At 32.9% G+C, this 21,178-nt stretch overlaps 1 protein-coding gene and 1 pseudogene across 1 annotated transcript; one reads left to right on the top strand and one right to left on the bottom strand.

Moving 5' to 3' along the window:
- Positions 1 to 2,628: 2,628 nt before the first annotated feature.
- Positions 2,629 to 4,340, top strand: LOC18099512 (uncharacterized; annotated as a pseudogene).
- Positions 4,341 to 14,648: 10,308 nt separating this feature from the next.
- LOC7469126 (nitrate reductase [NADH]) lies at positions 14,649 to 18,544 on the bottom strand. The gene is made up of 4 exons (XM_002307379.4): positions 17,436 to 18,544; positions 17,160 to 17,300; positions 16,792 to 17,024; positions 14,649 to 16,162 (listed from the first exon to the last, which is right to left on the bottom strand). Exons 1-4 carry the CDS (start codon positions 18,445 to 18,447, stop codon positions 14,849 to 14,851), a joined length of 2,700 nt encoding a protein of 899 aa, XP_002307415.1. The 5' UTR covers positions 18,448 to 18,544; the 3' UTR covers positions 14,649 to 14,848.
- Between the last annotated feature and the right edge of the window lie 2,634 nt (positions 18,545 to 21,178).

A 21,178-nucleotide genomic window follows, 5' to 3' on the forward strand; every position in this document is an offset into this window, starting at 1 on the left:
TTAACGCTTTGATTACTAGGGACTAGTAATAAGCTGGTTGGGGGGTGTGATTAGTACTTAAAAGTGCATTTTTATCAAGGTTTTATATCATTATTTTGCACTTGAAGTATCAATAACTCCTTAACTAAAGCATGTTTTATAATAACGTATCTAATAATATAAGATACCTTTAATTTATGGTAAATGTTCATCTTAAATGCAGGCCTATCACATAAATGAAAGAATTGATTGATGAGTTGAAGTACTGAAATTGAAAGGACAAAGAGATGGCCAAACTTAGAAAAGAGATGTTGGTGCAGTCCAAACTGGAACATTGTTCGGTAATCGGGCTATATCTGGAGCTGTAGATCTCGGATTTAGGTCTACTTTATATGGATGGAAAGGTAAGACATAGGTCTACAACTTTTATGCGGAGCCCAAGATTTAATAAGGCCGTTTTCGAGTCCAAATTGTAGCAACAATGAAGAAGCCCGAATCTGTCCTGCAACCCAGACACTGTTCAGTGTTCAGCCCATATCTCGAGTTCTAGAAGTCCAAATGATCTCAAATTTTTATCCTGGAAAGATGAGACAATTCCCTAGAACTTTCATGATTTAAGTTTGTTCAAATTATGACGTCATCAATGACGTTTTTGGCAGACAAGAAGATAAGAATTGTCACCAAGTCAAGATGTGGCCACCCACTCATCAATTAGTCAACAAATCAATAGTTCCGAATTTTGGCCTATAAAAGGAGGCATTTGCCATGTATTTAGGCATCTTGGTTTTCAGATCAAGATCATGCTCTTGCTCTCTCTTTATATTTTGTAATGCTTAAGTTTTGCTTATATTAATTTCTTGTTTATGCTTTTCATTTCCTTTCCTTGTTTATTTATGTTTCTTTCTTTCATTATGTGTTGCTAAGTTAATTATGTCAAGGTGAAAAGGGTACACTAATGGTGTAAGAATAAGTATAATATAAACTTAACATGGACCTTAATGTTGGATACTAACATGCTTTATATTTGTTATCTTGTTCACTTTTAATACTTTGCTTGTTATATGGTTAATCTAGATTTATGTTGTATAACACTTGGTACAACAAATACTTGGCACTTTCATAGCCCATACTGTATGGTATAACCGACACCTGAGCTATGAAAGGAACTTGATTTGTTGTTAACATAAGTTATAATCATGAATGCCTGACAACATTTACAAGTATTAGCATTATTCGAATAAGATAACTAATGTAATCATGTTAACAATTTATAATCTGATTGGAACCTCCTTTGTGTGTGGTTTCCAATTGAATAAAAAAGGTTTATACTATACTTGTTTGAAATACCATTAGTGGATCCTCTAACCTTGACATTTGTTGTTATCATTGTTTAATCCTTACGTTAATCTTCCATCTCAAAGTTCTCATCAACTTCTTCTTCTTCTTTATTATTATTATTATTATTATTATTATTATTATTATTACTATTACTATTATTGTTGTTGTTATTGTGTTGCTGTTAACTATAATTTATACAATTAACCTCTCTGTGGTTCGACCCCGGTCTTGCCGGGTTATTTATTACTTCGACACTCCTGCACTTGGGAGAAGACATCAATCTTTTGGTCGTGTCAGTTACTCCCATAACATTGTTTTGTGACAATCAAGCTGCCATGCATATTGCGTCCAATCCGGTATTTCATGAACGTACAAAGCACATCGAAGTTGATTGTCACTACATTCGTCAACAGGTTCAAGCCAAACTTATTCAACCCCAGTATGTTCGTTCTCATGATCAATTAACTGATGTGCTCACGAAAGCGCTGTCATCTACTCAATTTCACTGGTTGTTGAGCAAGCTTGGATCTACCAATCCGCTCGATCTAGCTTGAAGGGGAGTATTGAAGATACTGCAGAAAATACAACAGATATTGAAGAAGATATTCCAACTGCAACTATTGATACAGAGATCCTGCAGATATTCCAGTATTATAATATTCCCTAATGTAATTTATTTGTTACCTAGATTAGACATGATTTTATGCTCTGTTATTATTAGTCTGAAATCCTAGCGAGATTCTTGGAGAAATTATGTGCAAGATTGTCTTTCCTCACCACATAATTTCCTGCTATATGTACATGTATAGAACAATAGAACAGTAATACGATTGAAGTTTTTTTTCTGTAAAACACTGTCTTAAATTTCTTCAGAAAGGTTAGTGTAGGTGAGATTGAGGGCAAGGTAGAGGGGTGCAAGCCTATATAATATAATTAAGAATTATAAAAAAAGGCATGGATGGAGTATTTTAAACTTTACATTCTGTTACATTTCAGCCCTGACTGCATGAGATTAGGCATTCTTTTCAATTTCCTTGAGGAAAACAAAATTCCCTAGTTGTTTTATGGATTAGAGATGGCATATGTATCCTTTATTGGCAATAATAGGCTCTGAAGGAGTTGGATCTTTGTCGTGCATAAGTTTCTTGTGCAAGCTATTTTGAGATTATGCTTTTGTTTTGTATTGGTGCTCCAGTTGCTTAAAAAAACTTCCATCTGTTTGGTGGATCAACTTCTTCTTGTCTTTGGAAATGTTACTTTCTTGTTTTCTGTTTCCAATACTGTAATAAACTCCTTAGGTTTGACCCTTAGTAAGTGTTTTATGGTTCTTGTCAGGTTTAAGGAGCTAAACAGCAGCACCACAACCATAAACTGCTGCAATGAATGATCACTTTTACATTGTGGAGTCATTTCCATTGTGTTTTCTTTCCTGGAAAAGCTTATAATTAGATGCAATGAGTGAACGTTGGTGGATGTGCTAGTTATCCTATTTTTTCAGCGTCAATTGTTTAGAAAATATAAATAGTTGAAGGAGTCCATTTTTTTTGCGTGCCGATCATTCTCAAAATACCAATAACTGAGTACACTGCTGAACATTTTGAGATCCGAGTTTTCAAAGGAGTAGCAATGTATTTTGATATATTCTTCATTCAGTTGACGGATGTGTCCTAGTATTTGTCTTTGACAATAAAGGTGCTAGAAACTTCGTATTCTATTTCTTTTTACTGATGTTTTTGTATTTTTCCAATGACTGTTTTTTGCTGAATGGTTACCTCTTGTATTCTGAGGTCTGCATAGAGTAAAACTGAAGGTTTAAACACAAATTCTGTATTTTAACATGTGCCATATAATAAATGGATTTGGATAAAATTGCAGTAGCGTATATAATATGAATGATTTTGATCTGATCTCTCTCTCTCATTTTAGGTTTACCTTGGGAATGGCAAAAGTTAATAAGGTGCGATGCAAGGCCGATTCCCGGCGGCAGAGAGTGATGCCATATGTGCTGTCACCTTGCTCCCGGAAGGCTGGTAAAGATTGCCACTTGAAGAAAAAACATTTAAAAGCTTCAGAGAAAAAAGATTGGGAAGGTGCAACCTGCTCTGTTTTTCTGGAGCATCCTCACAATGCAGTGCTTCTCCTTTGCTCCTCTTATAACAAGGGCTGCCGTCCATATATGTGTGCCACTAGTCGCCGTTTTTCCAACTGTCTTGAACAATACAAGAAATCTCATACAAAAGTAACTCCTACAGAAGGGGTTCGGCAAGAAAACAGTTCAATGGATCATTCAAGTTTCAGCTTGCATGCGGAGCCAACCTATGAGAGGGTGGAGGTTCCAGAACTTTTATGCCCAATTTGTCGAGGGCAGGTTAAGGGTTGGACAGTGGTGGAACCAGCTCGTAAGCTTCTCAATGCCAAGAAAAGAACCTGCATGCCGGATAAGTGCTCATTTGCTGGAACTTATAAGCAGCTCAGGAAGCATGTTAAGGCAAAGCACCCTTTGGCACGACCCCGAGCTGTGGACCCTGTACTCGAAGAAAAATGGAAGAAGCTTGAATGTGAAAGAGAGCGAAACGATGTAATCAGCACAATTATGTCATCGACACCAGGGGGCGCTGGTACTTGGTGATTATGTGATCGAGCCAGGGTATAGTGTTCATAATGAGTACGATTCTGATTCTGATTCTGATTCTGATTCATCCCTGGATGATGGTTTCTTATCTTTGGGGTCGTTTGATAGAGGGCAGAGTAGTGGCACCCGCTTTCGTAATGAATATCACCAGGACTATGAGTCACTGGATGAGGAGGATTATGGGATGCGCCGATCTGGGGCTATGGGTTCTGCAGCAATATCTGGACTTGGTTTTCACAGGATACTGCTGGAGAGACCAAGGAGGCGGTGGTATAGATAGAGGTAGTAGAGGTCAAAGTTACTGAACAGAATTGGGGTTAATAGGGACCCTGATCAACCATCTCAAATTGGTTTCTCAACATTTTTTTTCCACTTCCATCATGTGCCACCCCTGATGTGGTGCTGTGATTGGTGTCAAATAATGGTTTCCAACAGATAGGAGGAATGATAGTTTGAGGGCCTTCGATTTTAGCTCATTAGTTCTGACAAGGATTAAAGCATTTAATTGGCCAGTTCCTTTAGGTGTATGAATTGGCAATCATCTGCGCAGTTAGTAATTTGAACTGAGATTGAGTATTTCGTTGTTGATATATTTCTTTCGTGGTTGATGTTTTTTCTTTCTTTCCTCCTTGTTAATGTTCCACGATTCTCCCATCATTTTGTATCCTGTACAGCTTGGACTGAAGATTCAAGTATTATGTCTGTTTCTGGTCAGTACGTCTTTTCTTCCTGTTGCTAATACATTTTCAAGGATATTTCTTCGGATATACAACTGACCTGGTGAAACATAGTTCAAACCTAATTAAACTGGCAAAGTCATTAGCACTTTTATTCAAGAAGAATTTCTAGTATTTCAATGCAAGGATTAGATTAAAAAAAGAACTATAACTTGCTGTCCTGATGCCATATCGATTTTCAGGTCCATCCTTTCCTGCTTCTTGCTTAAGAACTCGAGAACTGGAGAGCACAAATTAAGGATGGTAGCAACTCCACATAACTACTAAACATCTGCAAGACAGACTATGAATTACATGTTTTTTGTTGAAACTTGAAATACCCAGTCTATATTGAACATTCGGGATGTCAAAGTCTGGTGTGCATAATTGGCTTCGAATCTCAACTACCTCGTTTTGGATATGTCTGTGTTACAGCATGACGGTTCGCTGGCAGTTTTGAAGCAATAGAGAAGAATGCAGCAGAATAAAAGACCTGACAGTTAGCAACACGTTTTGCATGTGGAGGAATTAATTCACACGTGATGTTACTTGTTAGCAAAGTAGTTAGTAGTTGGATTAGTTAGTTGGATGAGAAGACAATATTGTATAAATGCTGGCGTATCAATTCCTTGGAACTCAAGTAAGAACTAATGAACAATTTGCAGAATTCTGCATAAACTCTTCTCCTTACAATTTCTTCTACTTCTCCCTTTCTTTTTCTAGTACCTTGTAAGGAAACTCCTTACAATTGGTGTCAAAGCCTCTTTTGGGGTAAAGAAATTTGTAGAAAACAATAAGATCAAGGCTATTGAAGAACATGGAAGGAAACTAGATGAACAAATTCATCAGTTGCAAGCATTGACAGAGGAAGCATAACAAGAAATTTGATCAAGTCAATTCACATTTGGAGGTGATCTTGGCGATTCTAAAGACTAATTCAGCTGGAAGTCAAGAGGTTGAAAGGACTAACACAAGTCCTGGAGAATTGATTCCAAATCAGATGATGAACCAGCGAGGGAATGAGATTCTGAATCAAAGATATGATGGAATGGGACTGATAATTTAGTTGATGAAAAACATAAATTGCAGGAAAATATATGTTGCTCTTGATATTGCAATGTTTGAAATAATAAATATATATATTATTATTTTCACTTTAGTTTATAACAAGTTTTTTTTTTTTTTTTTGAACTAACTTAAAATAATAATTTTCTGTTCATCAAATTATGTTAAAAAATTATTTGTAATCATTGTAAAAAAGACAATTCAATGCTAAGAATATAATTTAATTAAATTATGATTTAACCTGTCATTAAATCATCTCTTTATTAATACAATAAACAATTAAACAATTATATGTCAAATAAAATATTTACACCAACACAAAGTTAAAACTTATCATAGTTGAAAATGCAAGATAATAATTTCTTCATACATGCATATACATTTTTGTTTATTATTCAATCCTTATCTCTTCATCATTAAATCCATTTTCTTAGGAACATAACTAATTTCCAATTCTCTATACTATGTATGTTTTAATTATTATATTATTTTTTCAATAATGATGTTCATTTTCTTCCATAATGTTAAAAACTCATTTATTCAATAAAGCATTTTTTGTTATACTTTTTAATAAAAATCACTCTTTTGTTAATTAATTTTATTCAATTTATAAAAAAATTAATTTACTCTAATTTGTTAATTTTTTATTGTTACAAATTATTAAATAGTATAAAATAATTTATATTTATATTTTGATGATTGATTTTTTCATATCAATTTGATGAAATAAAAAGCCAAACTTTTAATAAAATTACATTCTAAGAAGTATTTTGAATATATATATATATATATATATGAGTAAAATAAAGAAAAAAATGAAATTATGATATTTTTAAAGGGGAATTTTATAGAAAAAAAATTAACTTGATTTTGTCTCCGTCTTTGTTCCCTTCCCTTCTTCCCTTTTTTTTTTTAAGGGATAGAAATTGAATACAAATAATTATCCATGAAACATATCTTATCTCCGCAACTAATTAAATACATTTATGTTTCAATTATTTTCATCTCTTCCGACCAGAGATAGTAACAAAATACTAAAATTAGAGCTTAACTATAAAGGGAATTCTGATTTAATAAACTTTAAATATCAATATTTGATTGCCAATATCGTACAAAATTATTTTAAATAATAAACTAAACTAACCTAACTAATAAAAGTAAAATTAAATAAATATATAAAATGTAATTAGAAAAGAAATTCAAAAATAACAAGAGGAATAAAGAAAAATCTGAAACAACAATCTTCAAACTTAATTTAGGCAAAAACAAAAAGACCGCAATTGTTTACAGTGAGTTGACCTTTTATAAAACAAGTGTGTTGAACATTCCATGTCAAAAAAGAGAGGAAGAAAAAGCCTATAAACTACTGGCTATTAGTATTCGTTGTGGCCTAAACTATATATACCAGAAAATGAAGTTTCTTAGCAATTCTTCAAAAAATGAATATAATCCCAAAAGAAAAATGATGTATCAGAATATTGAACAAAGTACAATAGATATCATGGAGAAGAGGTAACAAAATAATTTTAGTCTAAACTATGAGATTTTGTCGCATCTTATATATATAATAGATTATTGATCATGTTATGTCGTAGACCAGGTCAATTTTTTCCTAACATAAAAAGATGATACCAATATTTTTAAAGGATAAAGATATTAAACACATGTCATTTACTTGATTGAGCTCAATAAATTTAGTTAATTTAATAACATGATTTAATAAAAAGGCATCGATAGCAAATAAAATTACAAAAAAAGCAATAATTAATTATAAAACATAAGCTGACAATATTATACTTGGGAAGAGAAAGAAGAAAAGCTCATTGAAGACTCAATGTTACTTCATTGTGAACATCACCTCACCACCAAAAAAAACTCACCAAAATGGTTTTAATGTCACTATAAAAAGCTGCGTGACAACACTGAAATAGGTCGCACGCGCCTTCAAGGCAACGACCTGGAAAGCAAACAAAGCAAAATATCATGAAATGAATATCTCATGCTTATAATTAATCAAGCAGTTTAATTTAATTTAAAAAAAAAAGCTAAATTTATATAAAATAATGACAATTAAAAAGACCCAAGATAACCTAGGTCATTTTAAAAATTAGTAAAAATCCTAGGGAAAGAAAATAAAAAGAAATAATGGTGCCTAATCTTTAATTAAATAAATGCTGAAGGATAAAACATGAAAAAAAAAACAAGCAACCCTGAGCGAATCTCTTAAACCTGTGTTAATCTCCTAAATTCATACCCCGTGAAATCCTAAACTTAGTTTCAATCAAGAAACTCAATTCCAAATTAATTCAACATAAAACGATGAAATAAAAAATATATCATTTTTTAAGTTTTTTTTCAAAGAAACAATATAAATCAAAATAATTGAGATCAAATATGATAGGAAAAAAAATGAAAGAGGTTGAAATCATTAAAAAAAATATCTCAAATTATACAAATAGCAATCAAATTAATGAAGATCAAATATGATAGGAAAAAAAAATGAATGAGGATGAAATCATAAAAAAAATTAAAAATTATCTCAAATTAAACAAATATCAATAAAAAAAATAGGGACCAAATCTGACAGATAAAACAAATTAGATGATGAAATTAAAAAAAATCTAATTTTATAAATAACTTTAAATAAAAAAATAGTAACCAAAAAAATATGGGTCAAATCTAAAGGAAAAATAAATTGAAGTGTTGCTATGAAATAATTTGAGAGTCATACATGAAAATTAAAAAGGATAGAGAAAAAAAGAAAAATAAAAAAAGATCATCGGCGTCATAATAGAGATTCGTTGTCCACATACACTGTCTAAAGATAGAAAGGCTCTTCAAATGATTCTAACACTGCCAATATGCACTGCATATGCCAACCACTTTCAATTTCAAATAATATTTTATATCTATTAAAATATCAATTTTTCCCTCAACCCATTTGATCATAACATAAAAAATTAAAAGAAAAATACAAAATTACCCCTGAACACTAATTAAATAAATTTTAAATTTAAAGATAATTGGGTCATTTATTATGTTTTAAACAATGAAAAGTCAAAACAGTATTATGTTTTAAACAATGAAAAGTCAAAACAGTCTCTGGACATCAGTTTAATATTTTTCTGTTTTTAAAGATAAGTTAGTTATTTATTGTGCAAAAAAATATAAAAAGATTTAATTATCCCTGGTAGCAGGGCTAATTATTTTTGTTTCTAAAGACAAAATCATGATTTCATTATTATAATTTATAGTGAATGAATCTATAGCTATATATCTTTCTGTTTTAGTTTTTTTTTTTAACAATAGAAAGCTAAAATATATAATATGTCTTTTACAATCGCTTGCACTTAACTAAGAGCAATATAATTAAATATTTTATGATCGTTCCTGTGGATATGCTAATTAAGAGTTCTATTCTCTCTCTCTCTCTCTCTCTCTCTCTCTCTCTCTCTCTCTATATATATATATATATATATATATATATATATATATATATATATATATATATATATATATATATAGAGAGAGAGAGAGAGAGAGAGAGAGAGAACTCTTATTATTCAAGAAAGGAGCCATCGTAGTTGAATGTGGAAGCTAAATGTAAATATGACTTTTCCATGCACCAAACAACAAGAAGGGAGGGTGGCCGAGCAAGGGCCAAACAATGGGCGGTTTGGCTCGCCACAAGAGAGGCAGGCACTATCCCCTTGGACGCGGCGTTGGCTACCTCAAGTAGGAACCTTTTCTTTGTCCTACTTGAGTTTCTAAATTGTGCCTCCGTTGTTTGTTCCCAGGGGCGACAATCAACCGTTTTATCGATTGTACAGTTCCAGTCTGTTCTTATTCTATTAAATGTATATACTAGCCTCCTATTCGCTCTATACTGTGTGCCTTAGATTTTAAGTTAATTTTTTATGTAGAAAAAATAAAACGGTTGTTTCAAGACAAGATAATTTTTTTTAATTGGAAAACAAAAGGATATTTTTTATTCTTCATAGAATAAATTAAAATGTTAATTGACTAATAAAACGGGAAGTTAATATTCTTAGTTAAAAATAAAGATAGATGTAAATATAAATATTTTATATCAACTACCTATTTTATTTTACACGTTTTAATTTAATTTATATTAAAGGTTAAGTTAGGATGTTAATAACAAAAGATTTTCTTTTTTATAAGTGCACAATTAAAATACAACTCATTTATATAAAATATAAGAGAAAAGGATTGTTGGTAAATTATAATAATTTTTTTGAAGTATTGTGAAATTAAAAGAATATTTAAAAATATCAATCAACATTTTAAAAAATAAGCCAAATAGTTTAAAAGCTAATAGAGAGAGTATCAATCAATATTTAAGTAGGAAAAATCAACAAAAAAATTAGAAAAAAAAACCAAATGCTGCTAGGTCAAGCCCACGAACCTACTAGTCATCAAATAGTCTAGGCTAGCGCACCTAGCTTTGTTTTTTTTTTTTTGTTTTTTTTTTTAAGAAGCGTCATCCACTTAAAGACTTGTTGCCTTGTTAACTAGTTTCTAATAGGAAAATCTGGTCAGTCATCAAAGAGTCCAAGCTTGCGTGTCTAGCGATGTTTTTTTTTCTTTTTTGAAGGAGCGGGTGTTTTCTAATAGTCGATTTGTCGCCTACTGCGGCAAACAATTGCCCAATTGATTGGTTTGTGGTCACATCTAATGATCGAAAAATTAATATCCAAGTTTTTGAACACTAAAAACCTAGTTTTTATATACTTTTTTTCACTTGAAAACAACTTAAAAACATCATAAAAATCGTGATAAACTCATTCCCGACCTTAAAAACCCTAAAGTCATTATAAGAAACAAAAATCCACTAAATAAAAAATTTAAATGGATGCATATTTACTTTTACAACATGTTTATAAGGAAAAATCACTTCCATTAAACTTATCTCAAGAGACGAACCCATTGACACCAATAATGATCTTTTTCATTACCAAAATGTTGATAACCATCAACTTTCTCTCATATCCTTTTTTGTGATGACTTTCTCTCACCTATCTCAAATCCGAGAATTGAAATATGGATAAAATAAAGTTTTGTACCAAAATAAAATTTTATAACTAAAGGGACCTAAGATAAATTCAAAGCATAATATAAGGATTAAAGATAACTTTTCCATGCAAATTTGAGATTGGCCACCATGGTTTTTGTTTCTCAGTTTGTCTTAATGCTGTAAATTAAAATTATACCTCCTTAAATTAACCCACAATCAAGCTCTAAAATCTTATTAAAACCTTCATATCTTAAAAAAATACAAAGAACAAAAGCACACAACTGAAAAAACATAGGAAAAAGAACACAAAATGATGAAATTAAAAAACAATTGATGCCTAAAATGAAAAAAAAACAACTAATGTAGTCTATAGTAATTTGTGAGATTACTATTATAAACCCCAAGAATTTTAGTTTCTTTTAATATAAATGTTAATTTTTTTCCTTTTAAGGTAAGATTTTAACTTTTAAAGAAGTCAATGTAACACGGTCATAGATGTTTTAATTCATTTTACAAATTCTACAACATTGTTGTTTTAGGTATTGTTACGAGTGAGCAAAATAACCGAGTAAAGAAAATAACTTAACAAAATAATTAAAAAAAATGAAACCAAGATAAAAAGCAAAACAGATGATTAAAAAATATCAAAAAAAAATCTAGTTTGGTTTGATTTTAATTTTGAGAGTCTAAAATCAACCAAATCAAACTTACACTGAGTTGAGAAAACCAAAATTAAACTAGAATATATAAAAAATTTATATGAAACCAAACCTAAAAACTAAAACCCTAAAAGTAAACAGTAACCACCCATCCTGACCCTCTTTAGCCCAACACAACAACCACCCTTATCCTTCCCTGTCATATAGCAAGCTAGCATAATATCACCTCCCCCCCTCTCTCGCCCAACACAATAACCACCCTTATTCTTCTCTCTCACAAAACTAAGAAGCATAGCACCAGCCTCCTCCTTCTTTCTCACCTAAAATAGTAGCCATCATCATCCCTTTTTCTTACTTAACACAATGATGCAACCATATTATTCGATAGTTTCACCCACATTTAACTAGTGTTTTGCCTATGTTTTATATATAAAATGCCTTGATGTTCTTTGTTTTATGTTTTGAAGGCACTTTTGGATGAAAGATGCAAAAAGGAGTAAATTGGAGATAATTGGCAGATTTGACCTTCGGTCGATGTTGTGTGCAGAGCGTGAGCTCTAGAGGTTGAAATGAAGTGATTCAAGTGGCATTAAAAAGCTAACATCCATACCTTTCTGGACATCTAAGGCAAGAAAATAAAATAAGGAAAAGCATGGAAATCGCAGCCTTCAAAGTCAAATCTCGCAATCTGCTAGTGTTGACCTTCGGCCATTCCAACTTGAATATCTGGAGCTACAGAAGTACAATTGATGCAAACTCAATTTTGTTGGAGTCATGACTCAAATTTCTATAAACGCTCCAAATTTCAGACAAACACGATGTCATATGAGGGAGATATGAGTTTTCAAAGATGACATCTGAATTCTGCCAGCAAACAGGTTTCGTGAAGAAACGAGTCCAAATTATGTTCCGAATCATCTAAACCGATATCCAAGTTTTTATTTCAGAAATTTAGCTCCTCTAAGTGAAAGCTTGAAGATTTCATGCAAGGCTGTTTCTCCTTTTTTAGGAAAATAGTTATTGAAGTACTTAAATGTAAACAGTCTACTTAATGGAAGACTATTTTGTAAAATAGAGACCTAGGGTTTCCTAGGATATAAAAGGAATGAGAGAAGAGAAGGGGGGCAGCCAGCCAAGAGGAGAAAAACGCCCCCCTCCTCTAAGAAACATGAAATTATGCATTCTTCCTTCTTTTTTATTAGTTGTTCAACAAACATGCAAGGCTAAACACTTTTTCTTGGTTGCAAGGACACGAAAACCTTCGGATTTCAAGAACTGTGAGATTTATTTTACCTTTTCTTTTCAGTTTATATGATGAATAAGTTTGTTCTCCTATGCTTATTTTTCTATGATTGTTTATTTTAATTGGTAGAGCGGACTCTAAGTTATTATTGTAGACAATCTATTGCTAAGTTTGATATCAAAACCGGAGTTGTGGTATATGAACTTGTGAAGCAACTGAGTTTAATAATTGTGGCGGATCTACGTTATTAATCTTGGGGAGAACATTCAATCAAATCAAACATAGACTGCAGACAGTTATGTTTTCTTGATTAATCAACTTATCTAGTTCTTAAGGCTGCCATTGAATTAAATTACTAGTGTGAACACTGTGGTTGTTTGACGGTTAGGGTTAGTTATACGGTGGATTCGTTAACTAACCAATATTAAGAAGAGATAAATATTCAGAATATAAATTGATGTTTCGTTCCATGATCAGTTCTGATTTCTGTAGGTAGATGTGTGCTTGTGACCAAGGTTTGTTCTCTTGATAATTTTCTGATTTTATTAAATTTTGTTTGATAGTTTTCTGTTTTCTTTTGCTTTAGCCTAGATAACGTCCAAACCCCCCCAAATTGCATATCATCTAGCATAAAAATCTGACTGGAATCTTCCTCGTAGGATCGACCCCTTGCTTGCTCTATACTATCTTGTGTGTTGTGTTTGAAGCTAGGGTAATTAATTTGTGCGACCGCGACATCGCAACACACAACAACCACCATCCTTCATTTCTCTTGCCAAACACACCACTATCTCTCTCAGGCCAATCCATTTCCATTTTATCTCTATCACTTTTGTGTTGAATAATTTTGTTGTATAACTTGAAATTAGAAACTATCAAGGCCATAAATCTATTTCATGATTTTCATATACATTACCTTATTAATTTAGTTCCTTCCCCCATAGTCATCTAGCATTTTTTAAAATATAATCCATATCCCTCAACACTACCTTAAACATAGGTTGTTGTTGTCTTTAAAAAGAAATATTTTATGTAATACCCTCCCCTTATAAAAGGCGACTTACACACGCGTAATTCTAAAAATTATTAATTTCATAAAGATAAGAGACACGGCACAAACAATTGCTACAATAAAAAAAAAAAGAAGGTAAGGGGTTTGATCAATAAGGGTTAACTATAAGCCTAAGCCTAAGAAAAGAAAATTGAAGGCCTACATAGCTTATAAAGTGTTGTTTGAGATCAATATGGTCACGAGGCTCTCTAGTTAGGAGAGAGAGACTCATGTAAAATAGGTGTTTCTCATCTTTCATATCCATTGACACAAGCCTATTATATTAACATTCGAGGATAGAGAGGATATGAGATTTATATAAATAAAATTAGTCATTAAATTGATTATAAAAGACTGTAATTGAAAAAAAAAATTAAAAATAAAAAATTTATTGAGGATTGCTATAGTAAAAAAAATGATATAGATATTTTAGTATGTTTGTAATATATCTTAATATCTCATTAAAAAATATTAAGGATGGCAAAAATGGTGTAGATATTTTAGTATGTTTTGTAATATATCTTAATATCTCATGGTAAAAAAATATAGATATTTTATTATGTTTTGTAATATATTTTAATATCTCATTATAGGGGGTGCATTTTATACGAAGCCCGTATATTATTTTCAAAATGTCGGATATCACCTTCCTTGTTTTAAATTTGTTGGCTTCATAAAGGGTTGCGTGCTTCTCACTCTCCCACGCATGCATTTTCTGCTTTACTTCTTCTTCAGTGGTCTACATATAACTTTAAATTTTGAAGGGAAACAAATTCACCAATAATATTTGCTTAATAACTTAACGATTATCATTAAAAAAATAATTTCTTGTATAATATTCTCATAATTATCAATATTCTCATAATTATCAATAATTATCAAAACATACTAAAAAAGAACCATGCATACAAAAATTAGAGAAGATAAATATTTGGAAAAACCTTTCATTTATTCTACAAAGTAGTCTACATTAAGCAACTGTTGCTCCAACTTGATAATAATACATGGAAAACAGCCTCTCTTTTTCCTGCTCTTTTCAAAGAAACGAATGGAGTAACACATGCATCGATCGATCAAGCTAACATATGTACAACCTCATATTATTTTAAATAGATCCGCTCCTCTCTCATCTAAAAAACTAGCAAGGAATCCTTGATATCATAGTTCATCTTCTCCAAGTTTGGCTGCACGGCAAATTGAATCATTGGCGGAGGACCACAAGCCAAAGCCAGAGTATCATCTGATCCTTCTGGCACATGCTCTCGCAGGATACTCTCGGTAACGAACCCAACACTGTATTGCCATCCTTCCTTAATAGATTCTTGAATAACATGCCACACCTTTAATCTCTCATGTTCCTTAGCCCAAGAATCAAGTTCGTCCCTCAACAAAATATCGTCCTCAGTGCGGTTCGCATAGACCAAATACATTTCAGTATCGTCTTCTGGATCTTTTAAAATGGCTTGAATCAGTTGATAGATTGGTGTGATTCCTGTCCCACCAGCCAACATGGTCAGTTTCTTGGCAAACTTGGGCTTGTCACGAACCAAAAACTTACCACGACCAACATATTCAATGTGACCCAATGGACCCTTCACGTCTATCACAGACCCCAGTGATAGTGAGTTAAGGTACTGTGACATCTGCCCTCCATTAGGGAACTTTGGATGCACGCCTTTGAAATAAACCTTGATCACAAGATCAAAGTACCCCACCACGTCGACGGTGCTAGCTGGCGTATAAGCTCGCATGCACAACTTATCATTAACAGTAGCACATAAGAATATGTGCTTCCCCACTGGCAATCCCAGCACCTGATCCTCTGATGGCAATGCAAATCGAAAGAGACGCACATCATGAGAGAGAATTTCCTTTTTTATAAGCTTGCATGGGATTTTTTCACGTGGAACAAGAGCAACATTTCTTATTGAGGCAATTTCTTTGATAGGAGCCAAATGTACTGAGTTATTAGGAGAGGAAGCGTTTGAATCAGATGTGTAAGCTGATGAACTAACCAACTCTCCGATCCGATGATCCTCAAGCATTTTCTTGGCTTTATCAGAGTGTATAGCATCAAATTCTTCAGTGCAATCAGTACCGGCATTGATTAAAATGCTGTCAGTGCCACCGGGATGGTCTTTAAGGAAGCGAGTGCAATCATAGACGTGACCATGAACAATTATCCATGCCGAATCAGCCGAATTATGTTTCTTGACTTCAGCCATTGAAAAAGTTTTTGAAGAAGTATTCATGAAGGGTGTTGAAACACTTTTCTTCAGAGCTTGGATATTCTCCAATGATTTCTCTAGGTGCCTTTGCTTGGCCATCCACCCACCGGACTGGTTGCCTGGCACGGTGGGGTGCTCAAAAATAATCCCTATCTCACCCTTGTGACGTTTGCAGACATTTGTTTTTACCCGGAACCAGCAGTTGTTCATCATTCCCTGTTCATGATGGTACCATATTTAAAAACAAATTAGGCAACTGACTAAAATTGTATGTATGTATGTATATATATATATATATATAGTCTAAGAACATTACGAGAAACTATAATTTAAAAAGAGATTTTTATACGGTGCAGAGTTTTTCATGGTCAATACTGGTTTTCAATTACACCTCAAAATTTTCAGGGAGTGTAAATTTTATTTTTCACATTACTAAAGCAGGTAGAATATAGGGCATTAATATATATTCAATTTCATATAAGAAATTAATTAATTACTCTTTTAAATGTGAGTGTAAAAAAATAAACCTTACCTTGTTTAGGTTAGCCAACGAGTATTTTTTATATAAAAAAAAGAAAGTTAAAAATAAATCACGTTGACTATTCAGCCTAAATAAGATGAAGTTGGTGGGTGGGTTACTATATTTGAACGTCCTAGTCCTATAATGAAAGTGACATGTGGGTCCTAAGAGCACACATCAGAGAATTAGACTGTATAGAATTAGACTCCGAAGCTAAAGGCACTGATCAGAGATATATTCAGGTCACTTGGGCAGGAAATTCAAGCTGTAAATTAAAACATTGGTTGAAAGTTGACGATTTTGATAAAAGGACATGCATACATACCATGATATTCCAATTGAGCTTCTCCGGCTGAGTATTAAGGGTTTCGTCCCAGGCCCGGACGGCAATCTCTTTGGCTCCGAGGAGCTCTAGCACCTCCACCTCCAGGGACCAGAAGCACCAACACCAGTATTTGCCGTACTTGTTGGGCTTCTCTTCATGGTCCAAGCTGCAGACTTGCCACGTTTCTCCACCATCCAGAGTCACCTCTACGCGCGTCACTTTTTTCCCACCACCTTCATTTTAACAGAGACAGAAAAAAGCACGTAAGACGAAAGATTACTTTCAGCTCAAGAGGGCTCTACCTAAAAGAGGAATTCATCCGATTTGATATATCTATATCTTTTTAAAAGAAAAGAAAAACAAATCACCAGAATATGCGTAACCCCTCAGCGTGTACGGGCTCTGAGTTGTCCATGAGTTAATTGGCAGTATCTCTTCATGACTCGGCGTCGTTATCACCGAGTTTATATTCAGCTCATTGATGATATACTCCGGCTTGTACCACCAGGCTACACATTATAAAACAACAAATATATATTAGCATTTTACTTTATTTACATTCCTCAATTTTGACGATAATACTACGATATATATGCTATATATTTATATGGAATGGAGTAATCTAGTAAATAGTTGCATAGTACCTTCGGCATTGGCTAGCTCTGCATCAACATGAGAGGGCAGTACTCTGTTGTCCATGTAGTGGTAATAATTATCTGACTCTACACTGGTAACAATTATTCTCTTTAACCATTTCACCATACGCCCACCAATAAAACCTGGTATGATCATTCTCACTGGAAACCCATGGTCCGGGGCCAAAGGCTCACCGTTTTGCATATAGGCTAAAATAATATCTCGAGATGGATCCATAGCGAACTCTTTCTTGATACTGGTCCCGTACTTGGACCCACCGCCACCTGGCAGATCCTCAGCACCTTCAAAACAAACATTGAGGGCCCCTTTTTTACGGCTATAGATCCCACACTTCTTGAGCAGCAAATGCAATGGTACACCACGCCACACTGAAGTAGACACCCCGGCAGAACCCCAGTTGAAGCCAATTGTCTGTTTCACCATGTTTTGCTCTTTGCGTCTGTTACCTGCGCAAACTAGAGTAACAGGTAGTTCACGGGCTGGGAATTCATTGACTAGCTTATCCATGGTGAAACGGGCTGGCCTTTTAACCAGACCACAAACCTCAACTGTCCAGTCTTGCCATGTGGCCTTTGGGACAGGACCATGGTTACGAACATAGTGAAGGGGGACCGGTGTAATGAACCCGTGGTGCATGAGACGAGCCAATGGCGGTTCAGAGTTAAAGGGATGTTTCCCTGTAAGACGGACCATGGAAGGGTTGCGTTCGATCCAGTTGTCAGCAGTTCCTTCATCTCGTGAATCAATAACCGACGGCTCTAATTCACTGTTGGTTTTGCGGATCAGATCCTTATAATCAGCTTCATCGTCACTTGAACGATCTTCTTCCTCCAATGTTGGGACTGGTTTCTGGTCGGAGCGAGTGAAGTCCTGGTTCGAGAAGTTGAAGGTTCTAACCGGAGAGTTGGGCTGGTGGGTTGGAACGGATTTGAAGGAACGAACCACCCCGTTTAGATTGGGCTCGAGGTGGAATTGGCGGTTGTCGACGGAAGCCGCCATTAGAAGCGCCTAAAAAGAAAGAAAGAAAAGGAAATAAAAAGAAAGAGAGATTTTTTTTTTTTTCCTTTTTCCTATCTATATGATCCTTCTGCGAAATTGAGGTTGCATGTGGTTACGATTTATATAGGCCTCGTTGGGGCTTGGGTGGAAATCAAAGACAAAATAACAGTAGCTAGTGACGTTGCTTTTGTTGTTCTTTTCTTTTTTATTCTATAATAAAGTGGGTAATATTGATAGTTATTTACTTTAGTGAGGAAAAAAAAAAGGAAAATAAATCTGGTGGTGTCGGCTATGGGAATTGAGCTAGCTGTGGTTCGAGTGGTGGATATGGACTGAGAGACCATGGCTTTGAGAGCCATACGTACAGTAGTATAAAGGGACATCCACAGGGATCGAAACTGATATCCTCCCATACTTCCCGTCTGTGTAGTCTTCAGATATTTTTACTTTCGTGCTGTTTTTTTTTTTTTTTCGGTACTGTTAACCACAACTTCAGCCCGTGAAAGATGTTACTATTTCATTTATAAAAACTATTTTAATAAATACAATCAAGTGAATTCTTCAATATTTCAACTCCCAAATATTGGTAAAATATCAAGTTTTGGTTTCGATGATTGAAGAAAAAATATCAAATCTAGAAGTCTTAAAATATAATGAAGACACTATGGAAAATATTACTTACTATAACCTCTTTTTCATTAACCAAAATAAAGTGAGGCAATTGATATCTTGGTTGAGAAAATGTATTCAAATTTGATCAAATCAAATCAATCTCTCCAGTTTATTTTTTTTATTAATTTATTTATTTAAAAGGAATAACTTTTTTATTTTTATTTTTCTATTCATTATTAATACGGTTTTCTATAGTTTTTCTATATAAAGGGTTAATAGCTTTTGACAAGTACAGACATAAATAAATAAAATTCAGTATTTTAAAAGTCTTCAAATAGTTATGGTGTTTTTGGTATTTAAAGGATTTGATATGTAACAAACTCGGTTATCATTCACTACCGTCTATATTAGTTGGTATTAGATCTTAAGAATTATTAGTAGTTTTGGTTTGAGGTTGTAGAGGATTTATATCAGAGTTCAATGTTCTTGGCAGTTAGTTATTGTGTGCTGTTGGATAACCATGGTTGGACAAGGTTGCAAAATACCATGTAATTGTTTAAGAGGTGATGAAGAGGTTCTCCATTAGAAAAAAGATATTTAGAAACTAATGTGTTGTCATTATTTGCATTGATTGCTAATATTAAAAATCCTAGTGGTGGAACCCACGATAAAATGACCTGCACAAAGATATTGTATTAGAAATTCACGATAGGATTGACCTGTACAAAGGTGTTATGTTAATTAAGGATCCATGATATGGTGACCTACACACAAAGAATGTTTATTGGAACGGTTGTTAACTAAGGTCTAAATTTGAGGACGAGTTTCTTCCAACTCGAGGAGACCGATGGGGGAGATGTTTTTAGAAAAATATATATTTTTCTAAATTAATTTTATTTTTTTTCTATTTATACTTTCCTATTCAGTATCTTTATAGTTTTTTTTTTAATTTCATCCCTAGGCATTTTATTTCAATTAGTTTTTTTAATCCAATTTAGTTTACATTCTTTTTATTGTTTTTTTTTTGTTTTACCTTTTTTTTATTTTTTATTTTGTCCCTTGTCCTTTTATTTCTTTTAATTTTTTTTATTCGGTTTTGGTCCTCATTGTTTTCTTGATTTTATTTTTTAATTTTTTCCCTCAACATTTTATTTCATTTATTTTTTTATTAAATTTTAGTCCTCATTCTTTTAATTGCTCCATTTTTTATCATTTTCTTAATTTGTTTTTTTTTTCAATTTAGTCTCTCAATATTTTATTTTTTATCCAATTTTGGTCCTCATTCTTTTAATTGCTCTTTTTTAATCTTTTTTTTTCAATTTTGTTCCTCATTATTTTATTTCAATTATTTTTTAATTCAATTTTGGTCCTCATTCTTTTAATTTCTCTTTTTCTTTTTTATCCTTTTCTTATTTTTAGGTTATCCCAAGTCGTGGGTTAGTCAAGTTAACTCAAGTTGTTTTGGTTTTTTTAAAAAAAAAATTTCTATTTCTATTTTGACATTAGGCTATTGGATCTTCAACTTTATGATTTTTTATGCTTTTTCTTTCTATGGGGTTATCCTAAATTGTAAGTTAGTCAAGTTATCTCAAGGTGAACTATGGTTTTTTTCAATGTTTTTCTATTTACTTAAATTCAATCCTTTTTTCTAGGTTATATTTTAAAAAAAATATTTTTTTTTTATCTTGATCTCATGTTGCAAGTTGCAGGTTAATAGAGTGAGCCCGAGTTGACTTGAGTTTTTTTATCGACGTTTCTTTTTTCATTTTTTTTTCAATTTTATCATTTAAAATTAGGTTATTGGGTCTTGAGCTTTGTGGTTTTTTTTGCTTTCCATTTTATGAGATATCTCAATATCATATACCATATGTTTGTCAAATTAACCTGAATTGACTCATGTTATCATCGCCTATATATCTTCTTTTTTATGTTAAATAAAATTAACTCGACTCACTGCGTCGTGCGGGTAAAAAAATCTAGTCTTAACTATTTTCCAACTACTTTTTTTCTTTTATATAATTGAAATATGTGCATGTTAGCATGTGTGTTCCATAGCTAACCTAATGATTGTACATGGCGTTGACTTTATATATGTGGATATTGTTTTTATTTTTGATAT

Source organism: Populus trichocarpa, chromosome 5, assembly GCF_000002775.5.
Source record: "Populus trichocarpa isolate Nisqually-1 chromosome 5, P.trichocarpa_v4.1, whole genome shotgun sequence".
Taxonomy (NCBI): Eukaryota; Viridiplantae; Streptophyta; class Magnoliopsida; order Malpighiales; family Salicaceae; genus Populus; species Populus trichocarpa.